This window comes from Falco biarmicus, chromosome 4, assembly GCF_023638135.1.
Source record: "Falco biarmicus isolate bFalBia1 chromosome 4, bFalBia1.pri, whole genome shotgun sequence".
NCBI classification, from domain to species: Eukaryota; Metazoa; Chordata; class Aves; order Falconiformes; family Falconidae; genus Falco; species Falco biarmicus.
The window spans coordinates 12,592,644-12,617,344 of record NC_079291.1 but is presented as its reverse complement, the minus strand read 5'-3'; the positions used below and the strand labels follow the sequence as shown (position 1 = coordinate 12,617,344).

At 43.3% G+C, this 24,701-nt stretch overlaps 2 protein-coding genes across 5 annotated transcripts in view; one reads left to right on the top strand and one right to left on the bottom strand.

The window, feature by feature from the left end:
• The window catches only part of LOC130147781 (potassium/sodium hyperpolarization-activated cyclic nucleotide-gated channel 4-like), a 51,317-nt gene extending 40,682 nt beyond the window's left edge, over positions 1–10,635 (bottom strand). For 2 of the 3 annotated variants that reach the window (XM_056335446.1, XM_056335445.1), the window contains exons 1-2: positions 10,479–10,635; positions 5,202–5,310 (exon numbers count right to left, since the gene is read on the bottom strand). In XM_056335446.1, coding sequence (XP_056191421.1) covers positions 5,202–5,310; positions 10,479–10,635 — 266 coding nt within the window. Of the gene's footprint in view, positions 1–5,201; positions 5,311–10,461 lie in introns of all 3 variants that reach the window. The other variant, XR_008821343.1, reaches the window with a different exon arrangement.
• Positions 10,636–10,721: 86 nt separating this feature from the next.
• Positions 10,722–24,701, top strand: part of ZNRF2 (zinc and ring finger 2) — a 60,780-nt gene continuing 46,800 nt past the window's right edge. The window contains exon 1 of one of the 2 annotated variants that reach the window (XM_056335440.1): positions 10,722–11,636. In XM_056335440.1, coding sequence (XP_056191415.1) covers positions 10,916–11,636 — 721 coding nt within the window. In that variant the 5' untranslated portion in view covers positions 10,722–10,915. The remainder of the gene's footprint in view (positions 11,637–24,701) is intronic. The other variant, XM_056335439.1, reaches the window with a different exon arrangement.

Sequence of the window (24,701 nt, the reverse complement as noted above, 5' to 3'; positions counted from 1 at the left end):
TTATGTATTTGTGAATCTTCTAAAGCATTATTTTCCTCCACTGCCATTGTCTAAGCCACTGCAGTCCATAACTGTTGTCATGCATTTACAATTTTCTTTGTCGCTGAGGCCAGCCAGCTTGAATTAAAAGCTGTTCATAGCCACATTCTGAAGTATCAGGATATTAACTGGGATGTGGCAATGGATTAAGGCAGGGCTGCTCCACCCCTTCTCCTCGCCTTACAGGGGAGGGGCTGAAGGGCTATCCAGCAGCTCCTGAACTGCCACTGTTCCCAGCTGATGGTTTTTTTTGCTTTACTCTAACACATCAAGCTGTCTCTATCCCTCTGTCAGCTCCAGGCAAGGATGCCAGACTAACATAAGGGCAGCATGATCAGGAAAGGTTGCTAGTTGTGTCAGCCACCCCAGCTTAATCTGCTGCTGCTTGGGTCTGTACACTGCCAAAACTGTCATTTCTGTCTCATGGGGCAGCAATTGTTTGTAAAATCAACCTACTGCTTTACAAAAGTTACTCTTTCACCCCAGCTTTGGGGATTTGCCAAAGTTCTGAGTCACTGAGTCACTAAAAGGCCCCACAGAGGCTTTCTGACTTGGGTTGTGGACCTGCAACCCTTGCTGACAAGTAGCCCTGACTCATGCTGTTTGTATGAACAGGACTGTTCTCTTCACTGAACCGTGCTCCTAAACACAAGGCAAAGGATCAGGTGGGGAATCTAATAATAAGCGCAGAACACTAAATTACTACCATTCAGCCTAACTCACTGCTCCCCAAAATATATTTGCAATTTCATTAAAATAGATCGTGTTCTGCACAAAGCACGTCAGTGCTCTTAGCTGGGATTATATCCGTTATTGCCTAGCACTGCACTGAAAAAAACACTGATTTTAATACACTCTGCCATGTTCCTAAAGGCTTAGGAACTAATGTCAGCTGAATATATTCATACTGGATGTTCAATCACTGCACCAAATATGCTCTGCAAACTAGTCACCTTTAAAACATTAGTGGCACCTTCTTGAATAATTCACTACAACCAGATTGCATGTCCCTTGGGTCCTCTTGAAAGCTGAAAAGGAAAGGATGGGCAGGAACATGATATGATGACACCAGTGCTGAAGTGGTTTAATTCAATGTTATTACCATACATTTGGATTTTTTTCCCCACGTTTTTAAATTTCATCAGGGAAATTTCCTAAATTCCTGCATTCTTTTCTTGGCATTTCTTTCAGTCTTTCATCTTCTTTCCCTTTACCTTTTCTCTTTCCTTTGCCCCCTTCCTGCCCCTTTCCTCTTTCCTTTTCCCACTCTTTTCCTTCTCCTTTTCCTTTTCCCTGTTCTTCTATTCCACTCTAGCCAATTCTATGTTTTTGGTTTTACTATTCTATTACATTTTATTTCAAGAAAATTCTAGACATATGATACAGTTTTGCAAGCTTTTGCTTCTAATAATAATTACGGGTCAAATTTTGCACCCTATAAATTTGGGTGGATAAATTTGGTATAATTCCACTGATATTAATGGAATTTAAACTGACATCAGACTCTAACCCTACATTTTAATGATTGATTTTCATGGTCTCAGCTGCGAGACAATTTGTCTTAACCCTCCATTAAATCAGAAAATGAGTGTTTCTGACTGAATATGCCAATCATTCTAGCTTATCTAGTGAGAGATGCCACATGCTTTCTCCTGCTCTAGCCTTATTTTTTGACAGCTACTTATGCTACTTATTGTCTAATTGGGCCTGCCAATCCTCCCTGTACATCCCAATCTGTCCAGTCCAGACACAAGTCTGAAACATTTTTAAAATCTGCATACTGTTGTTGATTACAAGAGATGGCAGGGAGGGGGGGGTGTGGGGGGTGTGGAGGGGAATACAGCCTAGATGTGACAATGTGCTTACTTCTCTATGTTTATTGTTCAGAAAAATAAAGAATTGCAGAAGTTAAAAGAACAAATTATATCTGAGTACTTGGGCTTTCTGGCTATAAGGGGAGGAAGGGTACTATGGACAGGATGAAAGCCACATTTTCTTCTGAGTCTTTCACACTTACAAGGCTGTAAGGGCTAAATTTGTTGCTTGCTCTGCTGTGAAAGAGGAGGAGGTAACAGCTACTCCCAGCTAGTACCAAATGGTAGGAGATACAGCTTGCTGATGTGCCCCAATGCACAGCATGGGCTTTCTGGTGGGAGAGGATGTCCTCACATGTTGCAGTGGCTGGTAGGTTAGGACCTGCTTTGCTTCCATGCAAAGAAACAAGAAGTCCCCCGTGCTGGGTCCTGCTGTGAAATCCTGCTTGCTAACACCAGGATTCCCTCCATGGAGGATACATCTGCCAACCTCTGCTTAACCGGTTGTGACTTGCCAAACAGCATGCCAGCATTCGGACTAGAGTTTCTCAGTGGGGCTGGCAGAGCTCTGACATCTGCTGGGACTGATCCAAAGCTCCTGGGATCTGATAGGAAAAAAAGTCCATTGATCTTGGTGGCTTCGGATCTGTCCCTTTTCTCATCTCCTTTGATGATTTATACAACACTGACATGCGTATCTCACTTCTGAGGCACACAGAGCACATGGTTTTAATCTCACCATTTCCCTGGTGACAGGGAAGGAAGTGCGCTGGCAGCTAAGACACTGAAAAACACTCATTATTCTGCACATTATTATTACTTTTTAATTCCCCATGGAAGGTAGAAATTACAGTGAAAATTCACAAATATTTTGTTTTACAGTCTTTGCCTGCCCTTAAAGGCACAGTAAAATATTACAAAGTGCAAATTTTTGTATATGTAGAAAAATTATGAGAATGTTTTTTATTGAAATGGGAGGTAAGAAAACATTAACAATTAAAAGCTACTGCTAAACAAATGACCCCTTTCCCTAGGAAAAGCTTAGAGAGGGAATCTTTCCAGTGTACCAGGTAAATCTCCTTTCAGTTTGGAAGGTGAGAACATTTCATCCTTGTGAAGTCTTTGTAAAATCAAGATTACCAGGCTATTGGCAGCCATGTTCTACTAGTTATGCTGCTCTGGACCAAGTCCTACAGCAATGGTGGCTACAAAACAAACTTAAAATAAGTCACAACTCAAGATTCCTTGTGTCCTGAAGAGCAGTGTTCAGGGGCAGACAGGGCTTGCTCTGGTGAGTGTCTGGCTGTCAGACTCAGTAGCCCATGCAGTTCTCCAAGGGATGCCCCCACAGCACCCACGTTCATGGAGCCAGAGCACCTCCTGCCCACTGGAGAGATCTGCAAACTCCCAGCTGCTTTCATAAAGCTGGAGGGATGCTTTGCCATATTTTTAGATCTTTCATTCTAGTCCAATACCTTTTTCCTTTGTTTCCTCACTGGCTAGTGCCATTTTTTCAGCACTAGATGTCAGTGTGGACTTGCAATACCAGATTGCTCTGTATTTTTCCTTTAACAAGAGGGGAAAAATTGCCATCCAGAAAGAATGCAAGTCTCTCCAGCCTCATGATGTACTTCCTACAAAACACATCTTGTCTATTGTTTGAACTCCACGTGAAAAGTGTAGAACTGCATTCTGCCCTTGATTTGGATTAATATGGCTGTAAAAGGGTCTTATCAATTTTGTGATCCTATCACATCTGAGTTGAAGAGGAGCTACCAAGACTCTGGAGAAAAAGCTGTGTTTAGAAAACAACAGAGAAAAAGAAATGGTTCTGAATTATCTTGGTAAATTGTGACCTTGCTAAGGTAGTGTTGCACAGGTGCTCCACAGGGATGGTTAATCCTGTAAACTAACAGTACTACTCATCTGAACAAGAATCTACTGACAATACTGACTCCTTGCATTCCTACTGTCTAGAAAGACATTGCATCATCTAGAAATGTTTTGCTACACCAGACTGTTTCAAGGACTGTTCTAACTTGAAATTTCCCTAGCATTTTCTGAATACTGAACTGAAACCAGCTTGGGGCAGAGCAACCAGCCAGGAAGCATATGACTGGCTTGTATCACTCTTTGGAAAACATTTTGTTTCTTTCAGAAATTTAAGTCCCTCAGTCTAAATTATGAGTGGTCCATGAGCTGTTATGGGAGGGCTGAGGAAGATGCATGGAGCGCCCTGATCCCCCTCATTTTGCAAGTAGCAATCTAGAACAAAACTCTGCTCCTCTTGCTACTGGAGAAGTACAAACCAGGGAAGGGCAGAGTGGGGAGAGGAGGAAGCGGGTTCAGAATTCTGATTTCTCATTTTTTACTTTCATGGGTTCCAGCTTCTGTGAAGTGGATCTGAGCCAACACGACAGATGGAGCCTTTTACACCACCCTCGTGCTTGGTTTACACCAAGCGTGATGCACAGAAGCTGAGGCAGAAAACGCTTCTGGCGGAGAATACGAAGCAGAGCTCTCTGACATTCCTCCCAACTCGGTGTAGTTGCAGCTGCGATCTAGGCCTACAGAAGAATCCATTTACATGCTTTTGTATTCTTCACTATACATTAGTTAATAAAGTATTACCCTGATACATACACCAGTATGCCTCGCTGTTTACTATACTTGAAGTTTGTTACTATCCCTTTTGACTCCATTGCAACACATGCGACTGCCCAAGCAGCTGTTCTTAAAAACCCTCTGAGTTTTTAAGAAAAAAACCAACCTTGTGTGTTTTTGTTTCTCATTATTAGGCTTATCAGGAGCAGACTGTAAGTAGGAGGCTACAGAATATTAGAATAGTGCTTAAAACTATCAATTGAAAATATTAGCAAATACTGTGCAAAAGTAAGGACAAAAGTATTTTTTTCTCCTGGATTCTGAGAAGTTAAGGTAATATTTGGCAGATAACACAGAACCTGAGGTAATACAAGTTGTACCTGGCAAATATAATGTCACATGGCTCTACCACCTGCTGTCATTCCCACATACTTCACTTTGCATTGTTTCTGTAATACTGTTTTCCATTTATTCACCTCTTTCTATAGACGTTTAGCATTCAAGCAATTAGTACTGTTAATGAAAGGTGCATACTGTAAAAGAACATGTCTGCAATCAGCTTCTGAAGACTGACTTACCTGTGTAATATTCACTGTGTCAAGACTTGCAGTACCTTCTTTATTAGCTATCATGAACTGTTTGGATAAGGTGCTCTGTCAAGCCAGCTGCCTCTCTAGGTGCAGAAGGGTTTCGTCACCTTGCACCCTACATTGCAAGGCAAAACAGTGTAATTCAGGAATATACCTTGAAAGACTATCCTGATTTCCCTCGGCAGAAGTAAAGGGAGCTGAGGCGATCAACAGTCCTCCCGAAACTCTGAATCCACATTCAGCTGGCATTGTTGGGTGCTGATCTGAAAACAAGAGAGAGTAAACATACTTCTCATCTGTTGGTTTGTCTTCCACCCCCTTTTCTTAGAAATCACAGAAACAGAAAAATTAACTGGATAGGACCTTTATACGACACTCATCCACCCCGGACTCCCATATCCACAGATCCGTGTATCACACCTTGCCCAGATAAACATGTATTGATGTCGCTTCATTTATGAATTGGTGCAAATGCCTTTAATGCAGATATGGGCATAGTCTGAGAAACTATTTGTCCTCTTTTATTCCTTAAGTATACAATAAAAATGGCCTGCACAGTAGCTTCTGAAGAAAGATAGCACTGGGGGGGCTATAGCTGCATGAAAGGTCAGGAAGCTACACAATGGGATAACTCATGCAAAGCTGATAACAAAAAAGCCACCAAGCAGCTAACACAGTTTATTGGAGAAGCAGTAACAACACTGGCCTGATTATGCACTAAAATGTTAAATTCATGTGAATGGCATTTGGTATTGCACCTGGTTACCTACAAAGGTACTCAGTAGCTATGATAATACAACTGTGAATGTAGAACAGCTTAGAAATTATTATGGTGAATGCTCTTTCCTATTAAAATTATTAAAGTATATTCCTTATAGTACCACTTTACAGCATGTGGTAGTGGACTGTACAGTACAATTTGCCATTTCTTCAAGCAAGTTATTTCCAAGTATTTCTTCCTGTAAAAAATGGTCAACCAGCAAGTCAGGTTGAAATTTCAGTTTATTTTTAAGACTATGTTATCTTTCCTGTGAACATCAGTTTTTGCCACAGGTAACTCCAGTGTACAAAATATAGCATGCTGTTTACAGTGTGATAGAAACTTCAGAAAAGCATAAACCTCAAACAAAAGATAGATGGCTTTAAACAGAATTTTTATAAAGCAAGGATAAACTTTCTTATCCTTGTGAGCATCACCACACAATTCCAGAATAATTTTAGGACCCAAATCTTGAGATTTATGAGTTGTTTATTTTTTTTATTCCATGAAGACTGATTACAGCATGTTGCAGGACTGTTTTTCAAATATCAGTGTAAGCATAAGTGTAAATCTTCATAGGATTAAGTTCAATACATACAAAAAGTTACTGGTTGCAAATAAAAACCTAAGATAGTGGGTAACAGGGCCTCCTACATCTCTTGAAACACCAGTTACCAGCTGGAGATACACTGATACCAAAATACATCTAAAAAGATGCCTACAATAGGTTTATGCATAATTTGTAGTCATACTGTCAGGGATAATACGGGACCTATTTCCCTTAGCTTACAGATGCGAACATATTAACAGTGTTGTCTGCTGGGTGGCTTACTCTAGCTGCAGATGTAGGCTGTGTGTATTTTACACACCTTATTTTAGAGAGATAAGCCAGTTCTGGTTTGCTTTCTCTATGAGCAACTGAAGACTTCAGAAGTCTCAATTCTGGTATCTGTGAAGAAGTGGTGTGCAGCACTGTTTATTTTAAACAAGCTGAAATACACAGTAATGTAAAAACTGTAAAAACTGATCTCTTCAAAACATGCACCTCTACTTTGGTATCTGCTCAGAAAATCTAGATGCCCAAACCCTATTAGGAGCCCACACCAGCTATTATAAAATTAAGCCGTATGTTATGACTGTGTGCCCTTACTTTTTAAACCTTTCTCCTTTAGAAAGAAGTGCCTGATCAGTTCTGAACAGAATGTAAACCTCTGGCTAGCTTTATCAGTTCAGGGTCAGATGCTTTTGTCAGAAATGAAACCTCACCTGAAATCTTGTTTCAGCTTCCCTGTAAAAGCCACCACAGAAGGGGGCAGGATGGAAGAGGGAGGATGACCTGTTTGCACAGCTCACTGTTGAGCAAAATTCAGACCCCTGTTCCGTTTATCAGCACATATTCTCCAAAATGTGCAATATTATGAATTTACAGATAATTCTGTATGCTTAGGGCACACCTGTCACCTGGTATTTTCAAGGAAACTGGTCAAGAAACAGGTTAATTATTTTCACTTGCTGACAGACAAGGTAGCGTAACCAGAAGTGAAGTGGAGGTCTGCAGCTTATAACAGTGAGTATATTTGCCTGTCTAAACTAGGGTTTTTTCCCCACTATCCCGGACAAGGAACAAGGTTAGTTCCTATTTTGTGTTTATTGAAGTATAAATAAGATTCCCTAGATATGTTTCTACAGGAATAGTAACAGCATTCACCCATATAGGCCTATAGAACTCACTTTTAATATAACTATTTACTTTCCACTGAATCCTTGAGATCTGTAGAAATGTGGTCAGCAGCAAGATGTTCTACTTTCTCTCTGCACTGTTTCCTCTTGTCACTGGTTATTTTCTATGCTGGGTAGTAAATTGAAATTTTAATGCAAACTACTTCTGGAGTGTATTAAAGAACAAATGGGTGGAGGTTACAGTACCAGGTACTTGCCTCTACAAGACTTAATGGCTAGTAGACAGTAATTTGTTAGAAGAAACAAAACCCTAACTGTACTCTTGGCTATATAAAGCAAATTGTAGAAAAAAATTCTATTCATCCATTTTTAAGAGAGACCGGGAAGAATGGAGGGGAGAAAGTATGACACATCGCTTTTCTGAAGATGTAGGTGTTCTCTGAGGTATTTGTCCTGTTTAGACTCACGCTGGATAGTGAGAGAGCTGCAAATATGTGCCCCAGATGCAAAACAAAAACTGAAGCCCACCCTCAAAAAAAGAAAATTACATTGCACTGGGAAGAGCCACGCTCTTTGAGAAAGGAATACAGGCTGTCCTTTTGTTGTGACTTCCTTTCTGTGAAATACTCTACGCTGTTAGGGGTGATTTTCTGATTGTAAGACTGAGTAACTGTTTGGATGCCTTGACAGTGTAGTCCCATCACCCCACCCCCCACCCCACCCTGACTTTGTCATTTAGTCCTAAATTGAATAAAAGGTTAATCACAGTCAGATATAAACTGTATTTAATATCTGCTCAACTCTTAGATCCACTGTCAAGAAATTACAGAAAGTACGGTGGTACTGTGTAGCAATGCACTATTTTCAAAATGCTGTTTATTCTAGCAGCTGACCAGCTCCACTACTACTACTACTCAGCAATGGAAATTTTAAGAACTCCATAAAACTCTGAGCATGCTGTCCTCTAAACCTGTCCCGATAGGGCTGGTCATGCCACAGGCATTCTATGCAAAGCAGAAACTATGAGTCATGTTTGCAACATCCTTTGCCCCTGCGGATTCTTGGAATCTAGCAAGATGGGAATTTCTATGGTAGTTTTCCCTTCTGTGGGAACGTTAATAGGATCTCTATCTTCTATGTAACCACTTACTTTCTATACTGTTAGTGTCTCTGAAAGATCGGACAGAAGCTGGCCATGGATTTCAAAAGTAACCAGTGCTAGAGCAGACAGCACATTCACACTTTCTGTAGGAAACTGAACTAGAAAGCACTCATGGGTAGACCTACCTTGGGGTATCTACCATCGATAGCAGAGACTGCAATTTATAATTCACAAGTGGGGACAGCATAGCTTGGGACGACAGATTATCGACCCCAGCTGTCTGCCCGTCACCCAGCACACAAAAGACCAAGCTGTTCACAAGACAGCTGTGGAATCACCGCCTCTTACTGAAACCGGCAACAGTTTACAGCAGCATTCTCTAAATGGGGTTCAGATTATTCACAGTGTCTCAGCTATCCAGAAAAGCAGTGTCTGAATGAAGAATTAGGGCTGGTAATCTCCTCCGCCATCCCCAGCTATGGTACCTCTTCTTGCAAACTGAACTGTGAGCTACACTGATGCCAGAAAGCGACCACATACAGTTGTAATTGAGATGGAGAAAGGCAGGGGAAAAAGGGAGGCCTTTGCACCTCCTTTGTGTCTGAGGACAAGTATCAGATACCATGCATGTACGTGTAATATGTATAGTACAAATATTACATAATACTTTGTATATTATTTAAGGTTTTGATCCGTTTTATTGTGTTAATTGTAAAATACCTTGGGTGCTATGCCATTGTGACACAGGCACGATTGCAGTTGGAATGCCTGCCTAGATGATATGACAGAGTCCTGAGATGGTGTATAGCACTGCTTCATGGTGACCCATCTTATTTTGCAGCAGACAATAATCCATAAAAACAAGCAGTGTACCTTGGATGACCGATTGTAGGAATCACATTCACATAAATTCCATGTACATGACATTAAGTATCACATATATTTAAAGAAAAAAATAATTTTATCTCCCTGGTAGTGTTGTCATGAGCAAACCCAGCCTGCTATCCAAATGGGTGTAATTCACAGGGCCAAAATTTTCAGCTGTCGGTCAGTCCTTGTGTAAGCCTCTCACCAACAATAACGAGAGTGTTTCCTCTGAGTGGGAGACTGAGGTCTGCAAGATTTTTCTGTACCGCCCGTAGGCCAAAGATACACGGAATTTTCACCCTCCTTGTCTAGCTTCTCCCCCGCATACACCCGCAGAGCCGAGGCCCGCAGCAAACCGCCCAGGTAGGCAGTCCCCTACCCGGGAAAGCTCCCGACAAGGGTAGGCAGCCCGCAGGCCGGCCACCCCGACGAACCCCGGCCCGGGCCCTCCGCCCCCCGGCGGTGCGCGGCCCGACCGAGCAGCGGGGAGCCGCGCTCGCCCGGCGGGGCCTGGGCGGCGGGGGCCGGCCATCCGGGCGCTTTGCCGAAGCTGCAACGGCAAACCGAGATGCGACGCAGCGCGGCAAGAGGGGGCACGCCGCCGAGCGCCGCCACCCCGGTCCTGCCCGCTCCGCCCAGCCGCCTGCCGCCCCTCTCCTTCACCTGGCGGGACACGACGCCGAGCGCAGCCCCGAGGGCCGCCGCCGCCTCCCGCCCGGGGCCCGCGGGCACCGCCATCGGCTGCCCCCAAGGGCCGCCGGGCGAGCCCGGCACGCAAACGCCACCGCTCGCCTGCCACCGCCGGCAGCTCGGCTTTTAACTCCTTCCTCGTCGGGGCGGCCGGCCTGCTCGCCCCGCCGACTTCCCTCGGGCGAGCAGGCAGCCGCCCCCCCGCGTCCCGGCAGGCTCCCGCCTCAGCCCCGAGCGGCCCCGTCTGGGGACTCGGACCTCCGAGAGGCGCGAGACCCGCTACCCCGGCAGCGGCCTCGTCCAGCGCCCGCCCACCTGGCGCTGCCCCGCACCTTGCGTGAGGAGAGGAGCAGAGGGCGGGGTGAGCCGGCGGGCCCGGCCCGTCGCGCCGCGCCGCCGGGGGCCGGTCCCCCGCCGGGCGGGGAAGGGAGGGGGGGGGGGGGGGCGGCAGGAGAGGCGGCGGCCGCTGCCGCTGTAACCGCTCCTCATCCCGCCCGCTGGTGCCGCCCCCAGTATGGCGACACGGTAGAGGAGCGGCTGCGCCGGGGTGACCGCCCCCTCCCGCCTCCCGCGGCACAAGCACGGCGCCCCGCGGGCGAGCGAGCGGCCTCGGCGGCGTTGCTGCCGCCGTTGCCCCCCACAGGGCTCAGCGGCGGCGGCGGAGGATGGCGGCGGCGGCGGGCGCGGCGGCAGCAGCAGCAGGAGCAGCAGCGGCGGCGGCGGGGCCGAGCGGCCGCGCGGCGGGAGCCAGCACCGTCCCGAGCAGCTCATGGTGGCGCCCCAGACCCGCGAGCAGCGGCCGCGCCGGGGCCGCCAGCTGAGCCGGATCCCGGCGGGCGGCTCTCCCTTCTCGACACCGACCCACCGAGCGACCCGTTCCCCTCCCCCGGCGCTCCCTCTCCCCCCACCCCAGCGCAGCCCGCGCCTCAGATCGCCCCCGCCGGGGCCGGACTCCCGCCACCCCCGGGCGCCGGGGGAAGGCGGCAGCGAAGGGCACCGGCCAGCGCCAGGCGGCGGCGGGACCATGGGCGCGAAGCAGAGCAGCCCCACCACCGCCAACGGCCGCACCCGGGCGTACTCGGGCGGGGATTTACCTTCCTCCAGCAGCAGCAGCAGCGGCGGCGCTAACGGGACCGGCGGGCGCTCGGCAGGCGCTGGCGGGCGGTACGCGCACCTGGCGGCGGCGCCTCATGCCGCTCCCGGCGGCGCGGCGGCGACGGCGGCAGGAGGAGCGGCGGCGGGGGGTGCCGCGGGGTCGGCGCCCCGGAGCAGGTCCTTAGGGGGGGCCACCGCCGCCGGGGCCCGGGCCGCGCAGTCCGCCTTCAACATACCCCACAGCAGCGGCCCCTACGGCTCGCAGGACTCGGTCAACAGCACCCCGGAGGAGGGCGGCCGGGAGCGGCCCGCGGGGGGCGGCGGCGGCACCTCCGGCGGGCCCCGGCTAGTGATCGGCTCGCTGCCCGCTCACCTCTCGCCGCACCTGTTCGGAGGTAAGGGCCAGCCCGCGCGGCGGGGGGCTGGCGGGGGGCTCGCTGCATCTCCCGCCGCTGCGGGGCGGGGGGCGCCTCCTCCGGCTCCCGGCCCGAGGTGGGACGGGTAATGAATCATCACTTTGGGGAGCGCGGCGGCTCCTCCAGGCTGGTGTCCGCCGGAGGGGGGCACGGTTTGGAGACGGGGATTCCAGGCCAGCGTCTCCTATTGTTTGTAACGAGAGCCCTGGAAGGGGGGGGGGGGGGGGGGGGCGCGCTAAGAATGAAACGAACCCCGCGGTGGGGACGGTGAGGAGGAAGCGCAGCCCCACCGGCCGGCGGCTTTAATAGCAGTAATCAGTGCCTGTGTAAATACTCTTGCCTACTACTTACATAATTAGAATTTAATTGGATCATGTGTCTCCGCCGTTTATTCTAAAATTGGACCAAACCCCTCTTTAGGTACTGATTAATATGTGGCTGATGCTTGTTCCTCTTTTTAAGTTCTCGAGTTCCCCGATCTGAAAGTCGATTAAGAAAAACAGAAGTTAAAGTAAGTTTCTCTGTTTATTTTCCCCCTAAGAGGAGAGGGGAGCCCGATAGCTGTCGGTGCCGCTGGAGTACGGGCTTGCCGCACCGGTTCCCCATAGTCTGGTGTAGTCTTGAGGATGGCCGTATGTGCTCTTGAGGCAGGAGAAACGCTCAGCTAAACTCTGAGTTAACCAAGAAGCTGAGGCCCTTTAAGGGTTATATTAAACGTGGAGCAAGTTGTCTCCCCACCACCAACCCCCCCACCCCTCCTGTGATACAGAGGTGAATAGGGCTAGTATAGGACTTTTTACTACCTGTGTTCTTTACCTTAAAGTTAAAAATCTGCCTGTAAGTTGCCAGCTCCTTTCAAAGTTGCTGACTACTTTTGATACTCCTTATTCTAAAGGAATAACCTTTAGGTCATTGTTTGTATGTCAAACATGAAGGTGCAAGGTGACTTTTTAAAATGGATTCATTCTCTTGATAATTCTAATGAGTGTATTATAACCTGTCTAAATACTAGCCAGCTTCCCCAAAAGCTTTCTTTTGGAAAAGAGGGGGCTAATGTGAAATTTCTGACCTTCTGTATACTGGTTAATCCGTTTGTGAGTACTATTTGCAGCAGGCTGGGCTTGCTTTTCTAAAAAGCGACCTGTTTTTAGCCAAAGCAGAGTTCTTTTCAGTGCAACCCTCACAGGGTGCACAAGGTTTCTGTCCCGTGGCCTGCCACCTGTATGTTGTTGGTTCATTGACCTGAAGACTGCATCACTGTTACTTCCTAGATGTAAAACTGCCTCCTCCCAGCACAGTGGTTGAACATTAACAGAAAGCTGTCAAACCCTACTGTAATAAAGGAAGAAAATAAGAAAACTTAACTATTCTCATAGTGGCAAGCTGCTCAATGGGAGTGCTTTGTTGCAAGGATGCTTGCTGTACCAACCAGGTAGCTTGTGGGGGAAGAAGGTGCATGCCTTTCTCCCAGTGATGAAAGGATGCCCTATCATGGAGTATTGTGCAGTTTGTGCTACGCACAAGGGAGTCATTAAAACATGTAGCCAGTTGTTGGTCAAAGGTAAAACTTGGTTTTTTTCCTCCATGCTTAAACATGGTCTTGCAACCTGTCTTGCTGCCAGGAGGGAATGGATTAAATGTAAATGCAGCGATGAGGATCAGTAACCTAGGAAACTGTTCATTCAGATGCAGAAAGGTCTCTTCAGAATAACTCTGAATTTGATCATACTTTTCTATGGCATGTGATAATCTATTAATTGCTGTGCTACACCATCTTTTGTCTTTTGCAAGTCTCTGAAACTGGCATATTAAAGAGGATAGAGACTGAAATGATGCAAAGCTTGTTGGGTTTTCCTATGCAAGAAGAGCGCTAGGAGAGATACACTGTCTTAATCTACTGACTAATAAATAAGGAATGCCACGTGTTAGGAGTTTGAGTAGCAAGTTTTAAAATACACTGTTCTTAAAGTGGTCACAAGATGGTCCTGAATCTTCTTGCTGCTTCTCTTCTAAAAATCTTGGTATTTCTGATTGGGATGAGTAACTTTTAATCATACACTGCAACACCTGTGAAGAAGGCCTCACTTGAAACATTATTCTTTTTCTCAATTTAAATATTCCGTGATATCAGTGATAAATTACTCCGTATTATATTGAATGTTGGCATCCTTGCTTAGTTGTATGCTGTGTCTTTTCTTGATGTCTTGTTAATACCTAGGTGCTTGGAACAAGTAGCACCACTGGAGATCATACATTAGCAGTATCAGCGTGGTGAAAAATAACTTGAAACATTGTTTTTGTCCTGATGGTAACGAGCTCAAGCTTGTCTAGGTGTGGTATCTGGCATTTATCTTGTGTATCATAAGCATGCTTGAAGTCCCGTCCCTTGTTTTGTAACTTGCAAATTAGCCAAATTGCTTCTTTTTTATCTTGAAAACTACTGAAATTGATTTGGAGGATTAGCATAGCAATTCCCTGAAAATTAAAAAAGATCAAGAATAACTTCCATAAGTTCAACTGAATCTCCAGCTATTTATGTTTTTAGGCATACTGCTTTGGCTTCATCAACCAGTGACATGTGGGTGTTGCATTTGTTAAATTACTGTAATTAATTTACTATTAGTGAATTATACTCCATTGTCACTTTTACTGAGCAGCTTTGCATGCTGAAGTAGTGTATAAATATTAACTCTCTAATGTAACATACTTAAATCCATACTATGCTTGTTAATATGCCATTTGAATGAGAATATAAAAAGTATTATGTTATTGTATGCTAATGTATTGGAAAGTATGATCAGGTATTTTCTATGTTCCTTTAATAGGAACTGTAGTAACAATAGCCTTTCCTGACTGTGAGGGTCTGACGTTCCTTTCTTAACCTCAGGCTAGTGCACTATTTTGATCAACATATAATGGAGTAGCTAATGCTATGGAACCTTACATCTCATCTCAGGGAGAGTTCAATTCACTGAATAACTGGGCCCTTGGGCTCACAGAAGAGGAAAAAAAATACGTGTGTTTAACTTTGTGCTGCAAGTGTGTCTGGAGTAGGCTTGGAGTACTAAGCAGAGCGAGACCCAAATTCCGTAAGATCCTATGGCACTCCCAGATGCAGAGGTCAAACCTGTGCATGATGTTCAAGCACTTTCTTGCAACACAGTGTTAAGTATCGCTTTAAAGGAAGCTGGAAACACTGTTATTGGGGAATTTTGACCCGTTGTTTCCTGCTCTGTTCATCAGTGAATGGGACTTCCCCTCTCTCCCAACCCCAAAGTAAATGTTCTTACCTTCTGTTAAAAACAGTGTGTAGAAGAGTTGGCACTGAGATCCGCAGTTATTTTTTCCACTGTGTTTTTAGGTGGTAAGTATCCCTGTGTAGACTGTCAACACTGCACCAAAGCTAGGGCTGTAGTTACAATCTAGTTTGTTTCTGTCAATGATGCTTGCAGCCTTGATTCAGCTAAAAATGGAAGGTCTTGTAGAATTTTCTTGCTTTGGGTAACTAAGTGATGTGCTACTTCCCTCATTGAAAATGTTGACACCTCCTCAGAACCCACTTCATGTTTGTAATCCTGTTTCTGGGTGATCGCAACAGGGAGAATTTTCAGTGAAAATACCTAGTATAAGTATCCTTCTGGTGTTCACATTTAAATCTCTTACTGGGAATGTTGTTATAGGCCAAGAATAAAGCCTTTAAATATTTTTTGTTTTTGTCTTCAAAAGTCTGTTAGGGAAAAGTATGTAAAAATTCAAGTAAAGATAGCAGAAATGTTGCGTATTGAGTCTTATAAGTTTCCACATCAGTTCTTCGTTCACAGACTCAGAATGGTCAGGGTTGGAAGGGACCTCTGGAGATCATCTAGTCCAACCCCCTGCTAAAGCAGGTTCGCCTACAGCAGGTTGCACAGAGTCGTGTCCAGGTGGGTTTTGAACGTCTCCAGAGAAGGAGGCTCTACAACCTCTCCGGGCAGCCTGTGCCAGGGCTCTGTCACTCTCAAAGTAGTTCTTCCTCGCATTCAGATGGAACTTCCCACGTTGCAGTTTGTGCCCGTTGCCCCTTGTCCTGTCGCTGGGCACCACTGAAAAGAGCCTGGCCCCATCCCATTAGAGTTGATAGAGCAGAAACTGTAAAAATATTATACAAAATCTCAGATTGTGTTATATACAGTTTCATATGATGCATTTCTAGACAGATTTTAAATATATAGTGTTGTCAGATACAATTGTTGACAGCTTTCAGGCCTATGTCAAGACTTGGGGTAATAATTTGGAGATTGTTGTGTCTGTTCAACTCGATTAGGAGAAGGAAGTTTATTACATTCTTCTCGCACCAAATAATGATCAGGCTTTTTTATAAAGTACTTTACTGTGCAGGATTTATCACCAGCTACTGAATATACATAACATAATATGGGTAGAACCTTCTAGGTATGTTATAGTAGCATTTGTTTGTAATAATAGCTGGTAGAAGTAATGAATGAATTCTTCATTCTGTAGAAGAAGGTTCACAAAAGCCTCAGGTTATAACCTAACTGACTTGGTGATTGTGGGAAGTAGATATCAGTACAAGAATGATGTGAAGTCTCGGAAAAGAAACTTTTTAGACACCTCTCAGACTGCCTAAACAGCCACATCTTGTTTTGTTTTCCATCTGATTTGTTTAGTTATATGGTACGTTTGAGTATGTTCTCGAGGTTCTCTTCATCCTTCTCACACCTTTTTTGGAGGGAATACAACTGTCTTTTGGTCACTCTCTTGCCCTTCTCTCCCAGTGCCACAGAAGTACTATTGCTTTAAGAAATTGTGAAACTCTTGAACACTTCAGACTTCAATGCTGCTCCTGTTTTGCTTAAGCCAAAGTTGTAGCTCTGAGGTCTTTGCGCCCTGACTTGGGAGAAGTGTTGGGAAATGTGCTTTGCAGTGAGACTGTTGGGATGCCCTCTGTGTGTGAATCACGTTAAAAGCAGTGAAATTTGCTATTGCAATTTGAGCCTGTATGCCTTGATATACTGCTTGACGTACTTTCTCTTCCTGACAGTTGGAATTTTTTTTTGGTGTTTGAGGAAGGCCGGTGAACCTTTGATACAATATATGTTTCTCTAAATTACTTCCTAACCATTCAGAATGAGGAAAGAGTATAAAGATTTAGTCCAATAAAAGCTATAACTTTTCCATACAAATTGTGCCTTGTTTTAAAGTTACAATAACATTTTTCTGTTATTTGCTCTTATGAATACAAAAATTCCTATGTGCATTTTCAGATAGTTTTGCTGTTGCAGTTCATAGGTCTTACAAGGTGCAGAACAATGAAAGCTAAGAGACTGTCTCTGCTTTGGTGTTTTGATTTATTTCTTTTTACTTGGCTGCACCAGTGAAACACAATCATATCCATGTTTGTCCACTTTGGAAAAATGAAAGCAGTAACAGTGAGAGGCTGGCTGAGGTCTGCTGATTGTAGAAGGTTAAAATGGAGACTGATCTGAAAGCTGAGAGAAATATAAATGTGTCTGTACATGTAAATGTAACTTCACAACAGCCACAGATATGGGGAGGAGATAGATGTATACCTCATTTTCTCTTCGGTGACACCAATGAGTTGACTCCAAAGTGAGAGAGAAGAGTCACTTCTGAAATCTCTGAAGGTGCAGGAGGTTTTAGAAATGTATTACCATTGCATTAACCAAAATACAGATTGAAAGATCCAGCGTGCTAGGAATGCAGTCCAAGGATAAATCTATCGATAAGGAGTTTCAGAAGAGCTGTTCTGACAGATGGGTTTGAGGAACCTGATCTCTTTCCAGGGTCTCAGTCTTGCTGTGTTTAGCGGGCTCTTCTGTTGTTCCCCCATACATACAGCGAGCAGCATACTGGTCCTGGCTGGCAGCAGAGATGTAAGCTCCCCTAAGGAGGGGACAGGGAAAAGTATCAAAAAGTCCAGCACCACCACCCACCTGCTCTGGCACAGCCAGGAGAGTGCTTTTAGTCTCAAATGTTAAGTGTTTGGACAAATGAGCTAAAATAACTGTTTGGATCTTCTGGTAGTACTAGTGAAGCCCCGGGAGCTGTTTTGTTGCCTTCAGTTGGAGACAGGTCTTTGTGATAATGAGAGGATTGAAGCACTGGAGTAAAGACTAAAGTGAGTGGTAGAGGATCTTTGGAGGCCTTCTTTTTCTTCTCTTGCCTGGTAAACAAAAGGGGTTAGGAGAAGTGAAATAATAAAAATGGCAGCACTGCATTTAGGGGAGAAATGTAAACAGTTAACAGACTGAAGAAAAGGAAGCAGCCTAATTGTAATGGCATATATAAATATTTCTTTTGGCTATCAAGACAGCGAAAATACCTGATTGAGCATTTGCAGTGCCAGTTCAAACAAAGGCCTTCCCCTTTAATGTCTTCTGAATACCTGTCCAACCCTGATATCCTGACAGTGTGCCTCTCCTCATGTTCTCTCACATAATTGCAGACTAGTCTTCAACAACCTCCCAAGTAATTTCTTTGTCTTACAAAGAAAGCCTTTTGTAGCTGCTAGAAATTCAAACCTATTTTTAAAAGACTTTGTCTACCCATCTGTTTGGGTAAGTTCTCTCGTGTTCTTGCCAGCTGCTCGTGGAAAACTTCATTGTGTAAATGTTCTTCATTTGCTGTCATAGCCTTACATGAAACTTAAGTTTTGAATAATGTTATGAAGATTTTTTAGTAGGTTTTCCCTTCTATTTGCAGATGCATGAACCAAATCTATATTTTTTTCAAGCTTTTTTCTGCTGTCTGCTGCTCATTAATGGTTTAATTATTTTCAGGAGAGTTGTATGGTCATTTCTACAGATTGCATTCATTTACGAAGGTAATGGAACATGCTGTTCTTGCAGATGTTTAATGCATGAAAAGAAACAGTAAGAAACCTCCGAGTGCTCTGTGTTTCTATTTTGGAATATCTTTAAAGACCTGCATCTTACCAATCAAAAGAAAACAATTTGTATAAAAAACACAGTTACCTAAGTAAAACCAGAACAGCACTTCTTAAGCATCCAGGAAAGTGGTTTTGCTGTCTACTCTCTGGTTAGATATTTCCTAAGCAAGTGCCTATGTTCCCACTGCCACCTTTCCTTGGTAAATGATCATCGTGACCTTCATAAGGATGTCTCAGTGTGCATCCAGAGCTCTTTGTCTGTTGTTTGGTAGGCTGCAAGTTCCTGACACTTGCAAAAACGTGAGGGTAAGCCACAGAAAAAAATGAGGCTGGTTCTCACTTTCACTCAGGACACGCTTCTGTTTTCTGCATGGAAATTGCATACTGTTGACCCAGAGACATCAGGAAGCATGCAGGAAAATCTTGTAGGGCTCATGATGCCTGCCTGCCAAACAGAATATGAATTGTTGTGTGGGATTTGACTCCATTACTCTTAGTCATCTTTAGGAACTGAGCTACCTGGGTGTTGTTTTCTTCCTTGTCTGCTCTGTCTAAAAATCAGACCACCAGAGACTGTGAATAGTCCCCAAAGGGTGGGTGTGCTGCATACCATTGTGGATATTTTTAGTAGATTCTGTTTGCTGACTGACTCGGTGTGCTATAAATACAGAGTTCTCATCTGGCATGCACTTTGCATGTCTTCTAGTAACTTACAATAAATTAACCTAAGAATATTGGCAAGTAATAAATAAACTGTTGCAATTTATTTGGCTTTCCATATGAAGTGTCATTTATATAAAGCAATTATTTAGCAATATTTGAACTGTAAATGGCTTTTAAAACTAGTGGTGTTCCAAAACACTTCCTAGTCAGGCTCCCATAATTGGTCCCCATGTCAGATTGATTTATGCTGCAATTTCATTATGGTTTTAAAAATTGAAGGTGGAGTGTTTAGATAGGAGAGGTTAGTTGAGCGTCTGGAGTAGTATCAATACTAGTAAATTATATTATTTGTTATGTCAGTACTAGCACGTTGCCTGAACATGCCTAAAGGCTATTCTGTGGGAAAAAATTGAGCTTTAGTTATGATTCTCCAGGATTTTTTTTTTTTTTCATAAAGCATAGGTGTCTATACATTTGCTTGAGTTGAAATATGGTTAAGGCACATATCACATTTTTTAAATCATGAGGACTCAATGCAAAAAGGGAAGAGACCCATGTCTTATTAAAATACAGATGTATCTGTCTTTGAGTATTGAATTTGATAGAAAATTGAAAGATGGGTTCTTGCTGAATTGTGCTGAGCGTAACCTAAGTGCAGTTCTTCTGTACTGCTAAAATGAAAACTGTCATAGTGTACACCAGCAGACGTGGCCTTCATGAAAGAAATTTAAAACTGGTGAAGTTCTCCATGTGCAGTGAAAGGTCTGCCTGGAAGTGCTTTCTGCATATTGCCTGAACACACGACAGTATTTTGAGAATCTTAAAAAAATTCTTTCATAATGAAATCTGGACCAATCTGGTGATAGTCTTTCAGAAAACTTACAAAATAAACTGTCTTCTTGCCAACAATCCTAGATAGTTCCCTGAAAGTCATGTTGCTTTTGAATCCTGACTTCCTGCAGCTATCAGGAGTTTTACTTCTTGTGGACTGAAGACCATCACCCGTCCTTGATTCTTGAGCATGAATATGGATTGAAGTTCCAGTATGGGGAAGAATCTAGCCTGTCTTGAGAAAATGCTGTGGCCCTACCAAAAAGAGCAGAGCATCATCAGCCAAGCAAGTTTCGGAGAGATAATGGTGGACAATCTCCAGAATATAAAGAACAGTGACAGTAGTAAAGTGCAGTTCTGTATGTCATTTAACTGCTTTCACCATGAGGCAGTCCTCTTTCTTCTCATTGTCTTTTCTGCAGCAGTACGGATGACTAGAATAGCCTAAGGTGCCAGACTTCAGGACTTGCTGTCCATTTTCTTGGGTGTTTTTCTGTCCGTTGGGAAGAATTAGTTTAAAATCACACACCTGCATTCTGAGTATTGGAAGGGATGCTATGCTTGTACAGCAAGTGGCTCAGGGCTCCTGTAGTCTTTTAAACTGGGTAAGTGTGATTCATCTTCAGAGGTAATTTTGATGAAGTATCCTGAAAGGTAGTATTACTGAGTTCAGGTGTGAAGTGCCCAAATACAGGGTTACCTATGCAACTCTCTTCTGGAGGTTTTTAATTTTCTGGTGTTGTGATTTTGCAACCTTAATGATCAAGTAGGGTTGCTTTGAGTGTTTGGGTTTGGTTTTTCATCCCCTTATCCATGTGGCTATATCTATTAGAGATAGTCAGATCTGTGTGGATACATACTTGTTGGATTTCTCTTTTGGGAGTACTAGTAAATATATGACAAGTACATTGAGTTCAAAACAAAATAAAAAAGACCCCACTTTGTTATAGCTGTATCAATCTATTAACAAATTACAATTCCAAAATAATAAAACACAATTGTAAAACTAATTCTATATTTTTAAACTGCTGTGTAAAGAAATAAAATACCTGCTCCACCTGTGCAATAGAGCCATAAGACTGTCGGTGGCTGAAGAGAAAGGATCTGCCAGAATAGCATGGGAACGAAAACAGCATGAAATTCACATGTGTGAAAGGGCAGCATGCTATCAAAGAAACACCCTTTGAATATCTAATTCAGCTGTCCTAACACTGGGATACTAGATGATTAACATTTAGAAACCAGATGACAAGTGTACTGGCTTTGCCTTGCTTCTTAAGGACTGAGTTCTATTACTCTTCAGTTAGCTTTCACTGTGTGTTCTACAGCTCAGCCTTGGATTAGTTTATATCGGAATGTTTCGTATCTGTGAATTCATGTGTTTTGTAAGCGATAACATTTTCAAAGACAGATGATACTGGGCTTCTTCATAACCATGGATGTGAAAACCCAAAGTGTTTAAAATGCTTTTGAATTAAAATACAATACTGAAACAGCTTCCAATTTGGAGGAAATACAGATTCCATCGCTAGCATAATAAAACATGTGCTAAAATAAACCTTGGTTTTCACACACTTGATAAGACCAAGATCCAGTGATAGTGTGCAACTAGGGAGTGGAGGAAGTGTTCCTTGGAAATGTGAGACTAGCTCTGCTGCAAACAAAGAAATACAAATAATGTGTTTTATGTTGTACAAAGCGAGTGGGATGATGTGTTCAACCCAGGTTATTCTCCCTTGTGTCTCCACTGTGCCTCTCCAGTTGTAAAGCACACAGTTGTGTTCAGCTGATGGTCAAAAGGAAATGGACACATTTGGAGCTGGAGGGCAAGAGTTCCTTCTAGCGGGCTGGGTGGGCATATGTGAATTCCCTCTACAGGTGTGCAGGCAACTAACCTTTTAAATGTATTTAATGATTGCATACTTGGCTTTAAAGCTTTATTCAGAAGAAATGTTCAAAAGAGTTTTAAGTTCAGATGATGTAATTCCATCACCTTAAACAGTTTAATATGTTAAGGAGATCCATTCATTTGTGAGAAGTAGGCTTCTCACTTATTAATTAAGCTTTACGAAGACCATTTGAGCCAAGAGCAGTGCTGAGATTGTTCCTATCCACACAGATAAGGCAAGTTTATGCTGTCGTGGAACCTGAGGTCATGGAGTGGTTGTCAAAAGCATTCCAGTTTTTAGATTCTGGCCAGTATTGATTCTCTTTTAGGGATTGGCTAGCTGTAATCTCTGATCAAGGTAGTTTTGACTACGGGCTAAATATTTGTTTAAAAAACCCTTTAAAATATTTGACCTTGGTTTTTTTAATTATTATTAAGTGACAGAACAAAAAAAATTCCAGGACCTCTGCTGCAGCTCTTGCTTTTAGTAATACTAGAAAAGTCGGTAGGAATTAATGTCTTTAACTTCTTCTAACTCATGGAAAAAAATAATATTCTTAGCAGTCTTTTATCAATGCCGAATATGAATTGCCTTATATTTGTTGTAACACATGGCAGTCTTTCTCTGCAAAATACTTGCTTATGTGTGGCTGTTGCCTGATTTTTTAGTAGTGGGTTAATGATACTGACCTCCATTTTAGCTGAATTTTAATTTGCCGATGAAAATACTGGCATACAGATTTTGTATTTTATCTTGGTATTTTATTGATGAAAAACACGTACTCGGCAGCAAAGCTAGAAGCAGCCAAAAGCATCCAAAAATGAAGTGGATCCCTGTTGAAGTATACTGGAGGAGTGGTTCTCGTATTTTGCTGTCCACAGGTTGTTCCTTCCATCTCTGCCATTCTACCCGTTGTTCATTAGTTAACTAATGAAAATGGCAGGGTAGTGTGTAGGTGTAGTGTGGTATTGAATGAGGGTGTAGCATGGTATTCAATGGTGTTGGCTTTTCAAATCTGAGAAGCTATGCAGCCAAGTTGTCGGTTTGGTGGCGTGTCTGGATTGCTAATTATGCTGAGAAACAGGGTGCTGGGTTAGTGTAGCTATACAGCCTTTTAATAATGAAACTTACTCCAGCTACAGCTCTGATATAATGAGCTGAGTATGGGAGACCTGAAGATATTCTGGTCTAGATGAGATGATATCAGTTTGGGGACTATTCTGATTTTTCCCCTTGTTTTGCTCAACAAATAGCTTGCAGGTTAAGTATGCTGAGGGGATGCATAATTTGCATAATTCCTTGAGGAAGGCTCTTAAATGCTTGCCAGCAGTTAAACATCTTTACTTCTATTTAGCTATAATATTTGTAAAATGTTCTGCATTTTAAAAAGTGCTGCAAAATACCAATTATAATATGCATCTCTAGGGACTTTTTTGTCTTTTTTTTTCCTTCCTTTCCCATCATCAATTTGGACTGGTTCTGGGCCATTCAACAGCTGTGTCCCATGGCAGCCTAATTCTAATTGTAAAACTTTGTTAGCTGTAGCATGCAAGCATTCTTTGGAATGTTTGAAAAAAAATATTTGTATTTTGTATTCAACACGTGGCTGGCCTGACACTATCCACAAAGATGCAAAATTAAAAAGAGTGAAAAACATAAGCAACCCAGGAAACTTTAACCTCAAGGGAAATCCTCTGAAGAGGATGCTGTATTTGTAAGCAAGGGAGAGGAGGACAAGGAGTCCTTATGGAATGGTGGTGTTCAGTGTATTACTCTTACTTAGAGAGAATCTGGATGCTCAGATATGTGTGCAGATACAATTGTTTTCCCACCTCTTGAAGTGTGATCCTGTGACACACTAAAGCTGTGCATGCCTAGCTTATTGAGAGCCTCTCGTTTTTTCTTCCTTTTCTCTGCCCTCTTGCTGTTTTCTGTGTGGATGAATCACCTTACTCACAACACCTGTATTAGTAACTGAAGTGCTATTAGAAACAAAAATAAATATGCAGAAATACTGATATAGCTGTTTCTTAAAAATGTTCCTTTAAAAAAATAAATAAATGTGTCTTAGTTTAGGACTCTTCTTTTTTTTCCTAGAAACACTTCATTTTGGGTATTATATTTACTTGGGATTTTAAGTTATTTATCCTAGTTTTATCTAGTAATAGTGCAAGGTGACTTTTTAAATGGATTCATTCTCTTGATAATTCTAATGCATGTATTATAACCTGTCTAAATACTAGCCAGCTTCCCCAAAAGCTTTCTTTTGGAAAAGAGGGGGCTAATGTGAAATTTCTGACCTTCTGTATACTGGTTAATCCGTTTGTGAGTACTATTTGTAGCAGGCTGGGCTTGCTTTTCTAAAAAGCGACCTGTTTTTAGCCAAAGCAGAGTTCTTTTCAGTGCAACCCTCACAGGGTGCACAAGGTTTCTGTCCCGTGGCCTGCCACCTGTATGTTGTTGGTTCATTGACCTGAAGACTGCATCACTGTTACTTCCTAGATGTAAAACTGCCTCCTCCCAGCACAGTGGTTGAACATTAACAGAAAGCTGTCAAACCCTACTGTAATAAAGGAAGAAATTTGGAAATTGTGATGTACATTTTTCTTTTTGTTAGTATTTTGAAGCATGCAGAAGTTAAAACTGGTTAAGCTTGCTTCCTCAAAGATCTAACCATGTAAATATGCTGTGCATATAGCACAAGGCATTAAAACCTGGAAGTTAAATGTCAACATATTAAACTCTAATCCT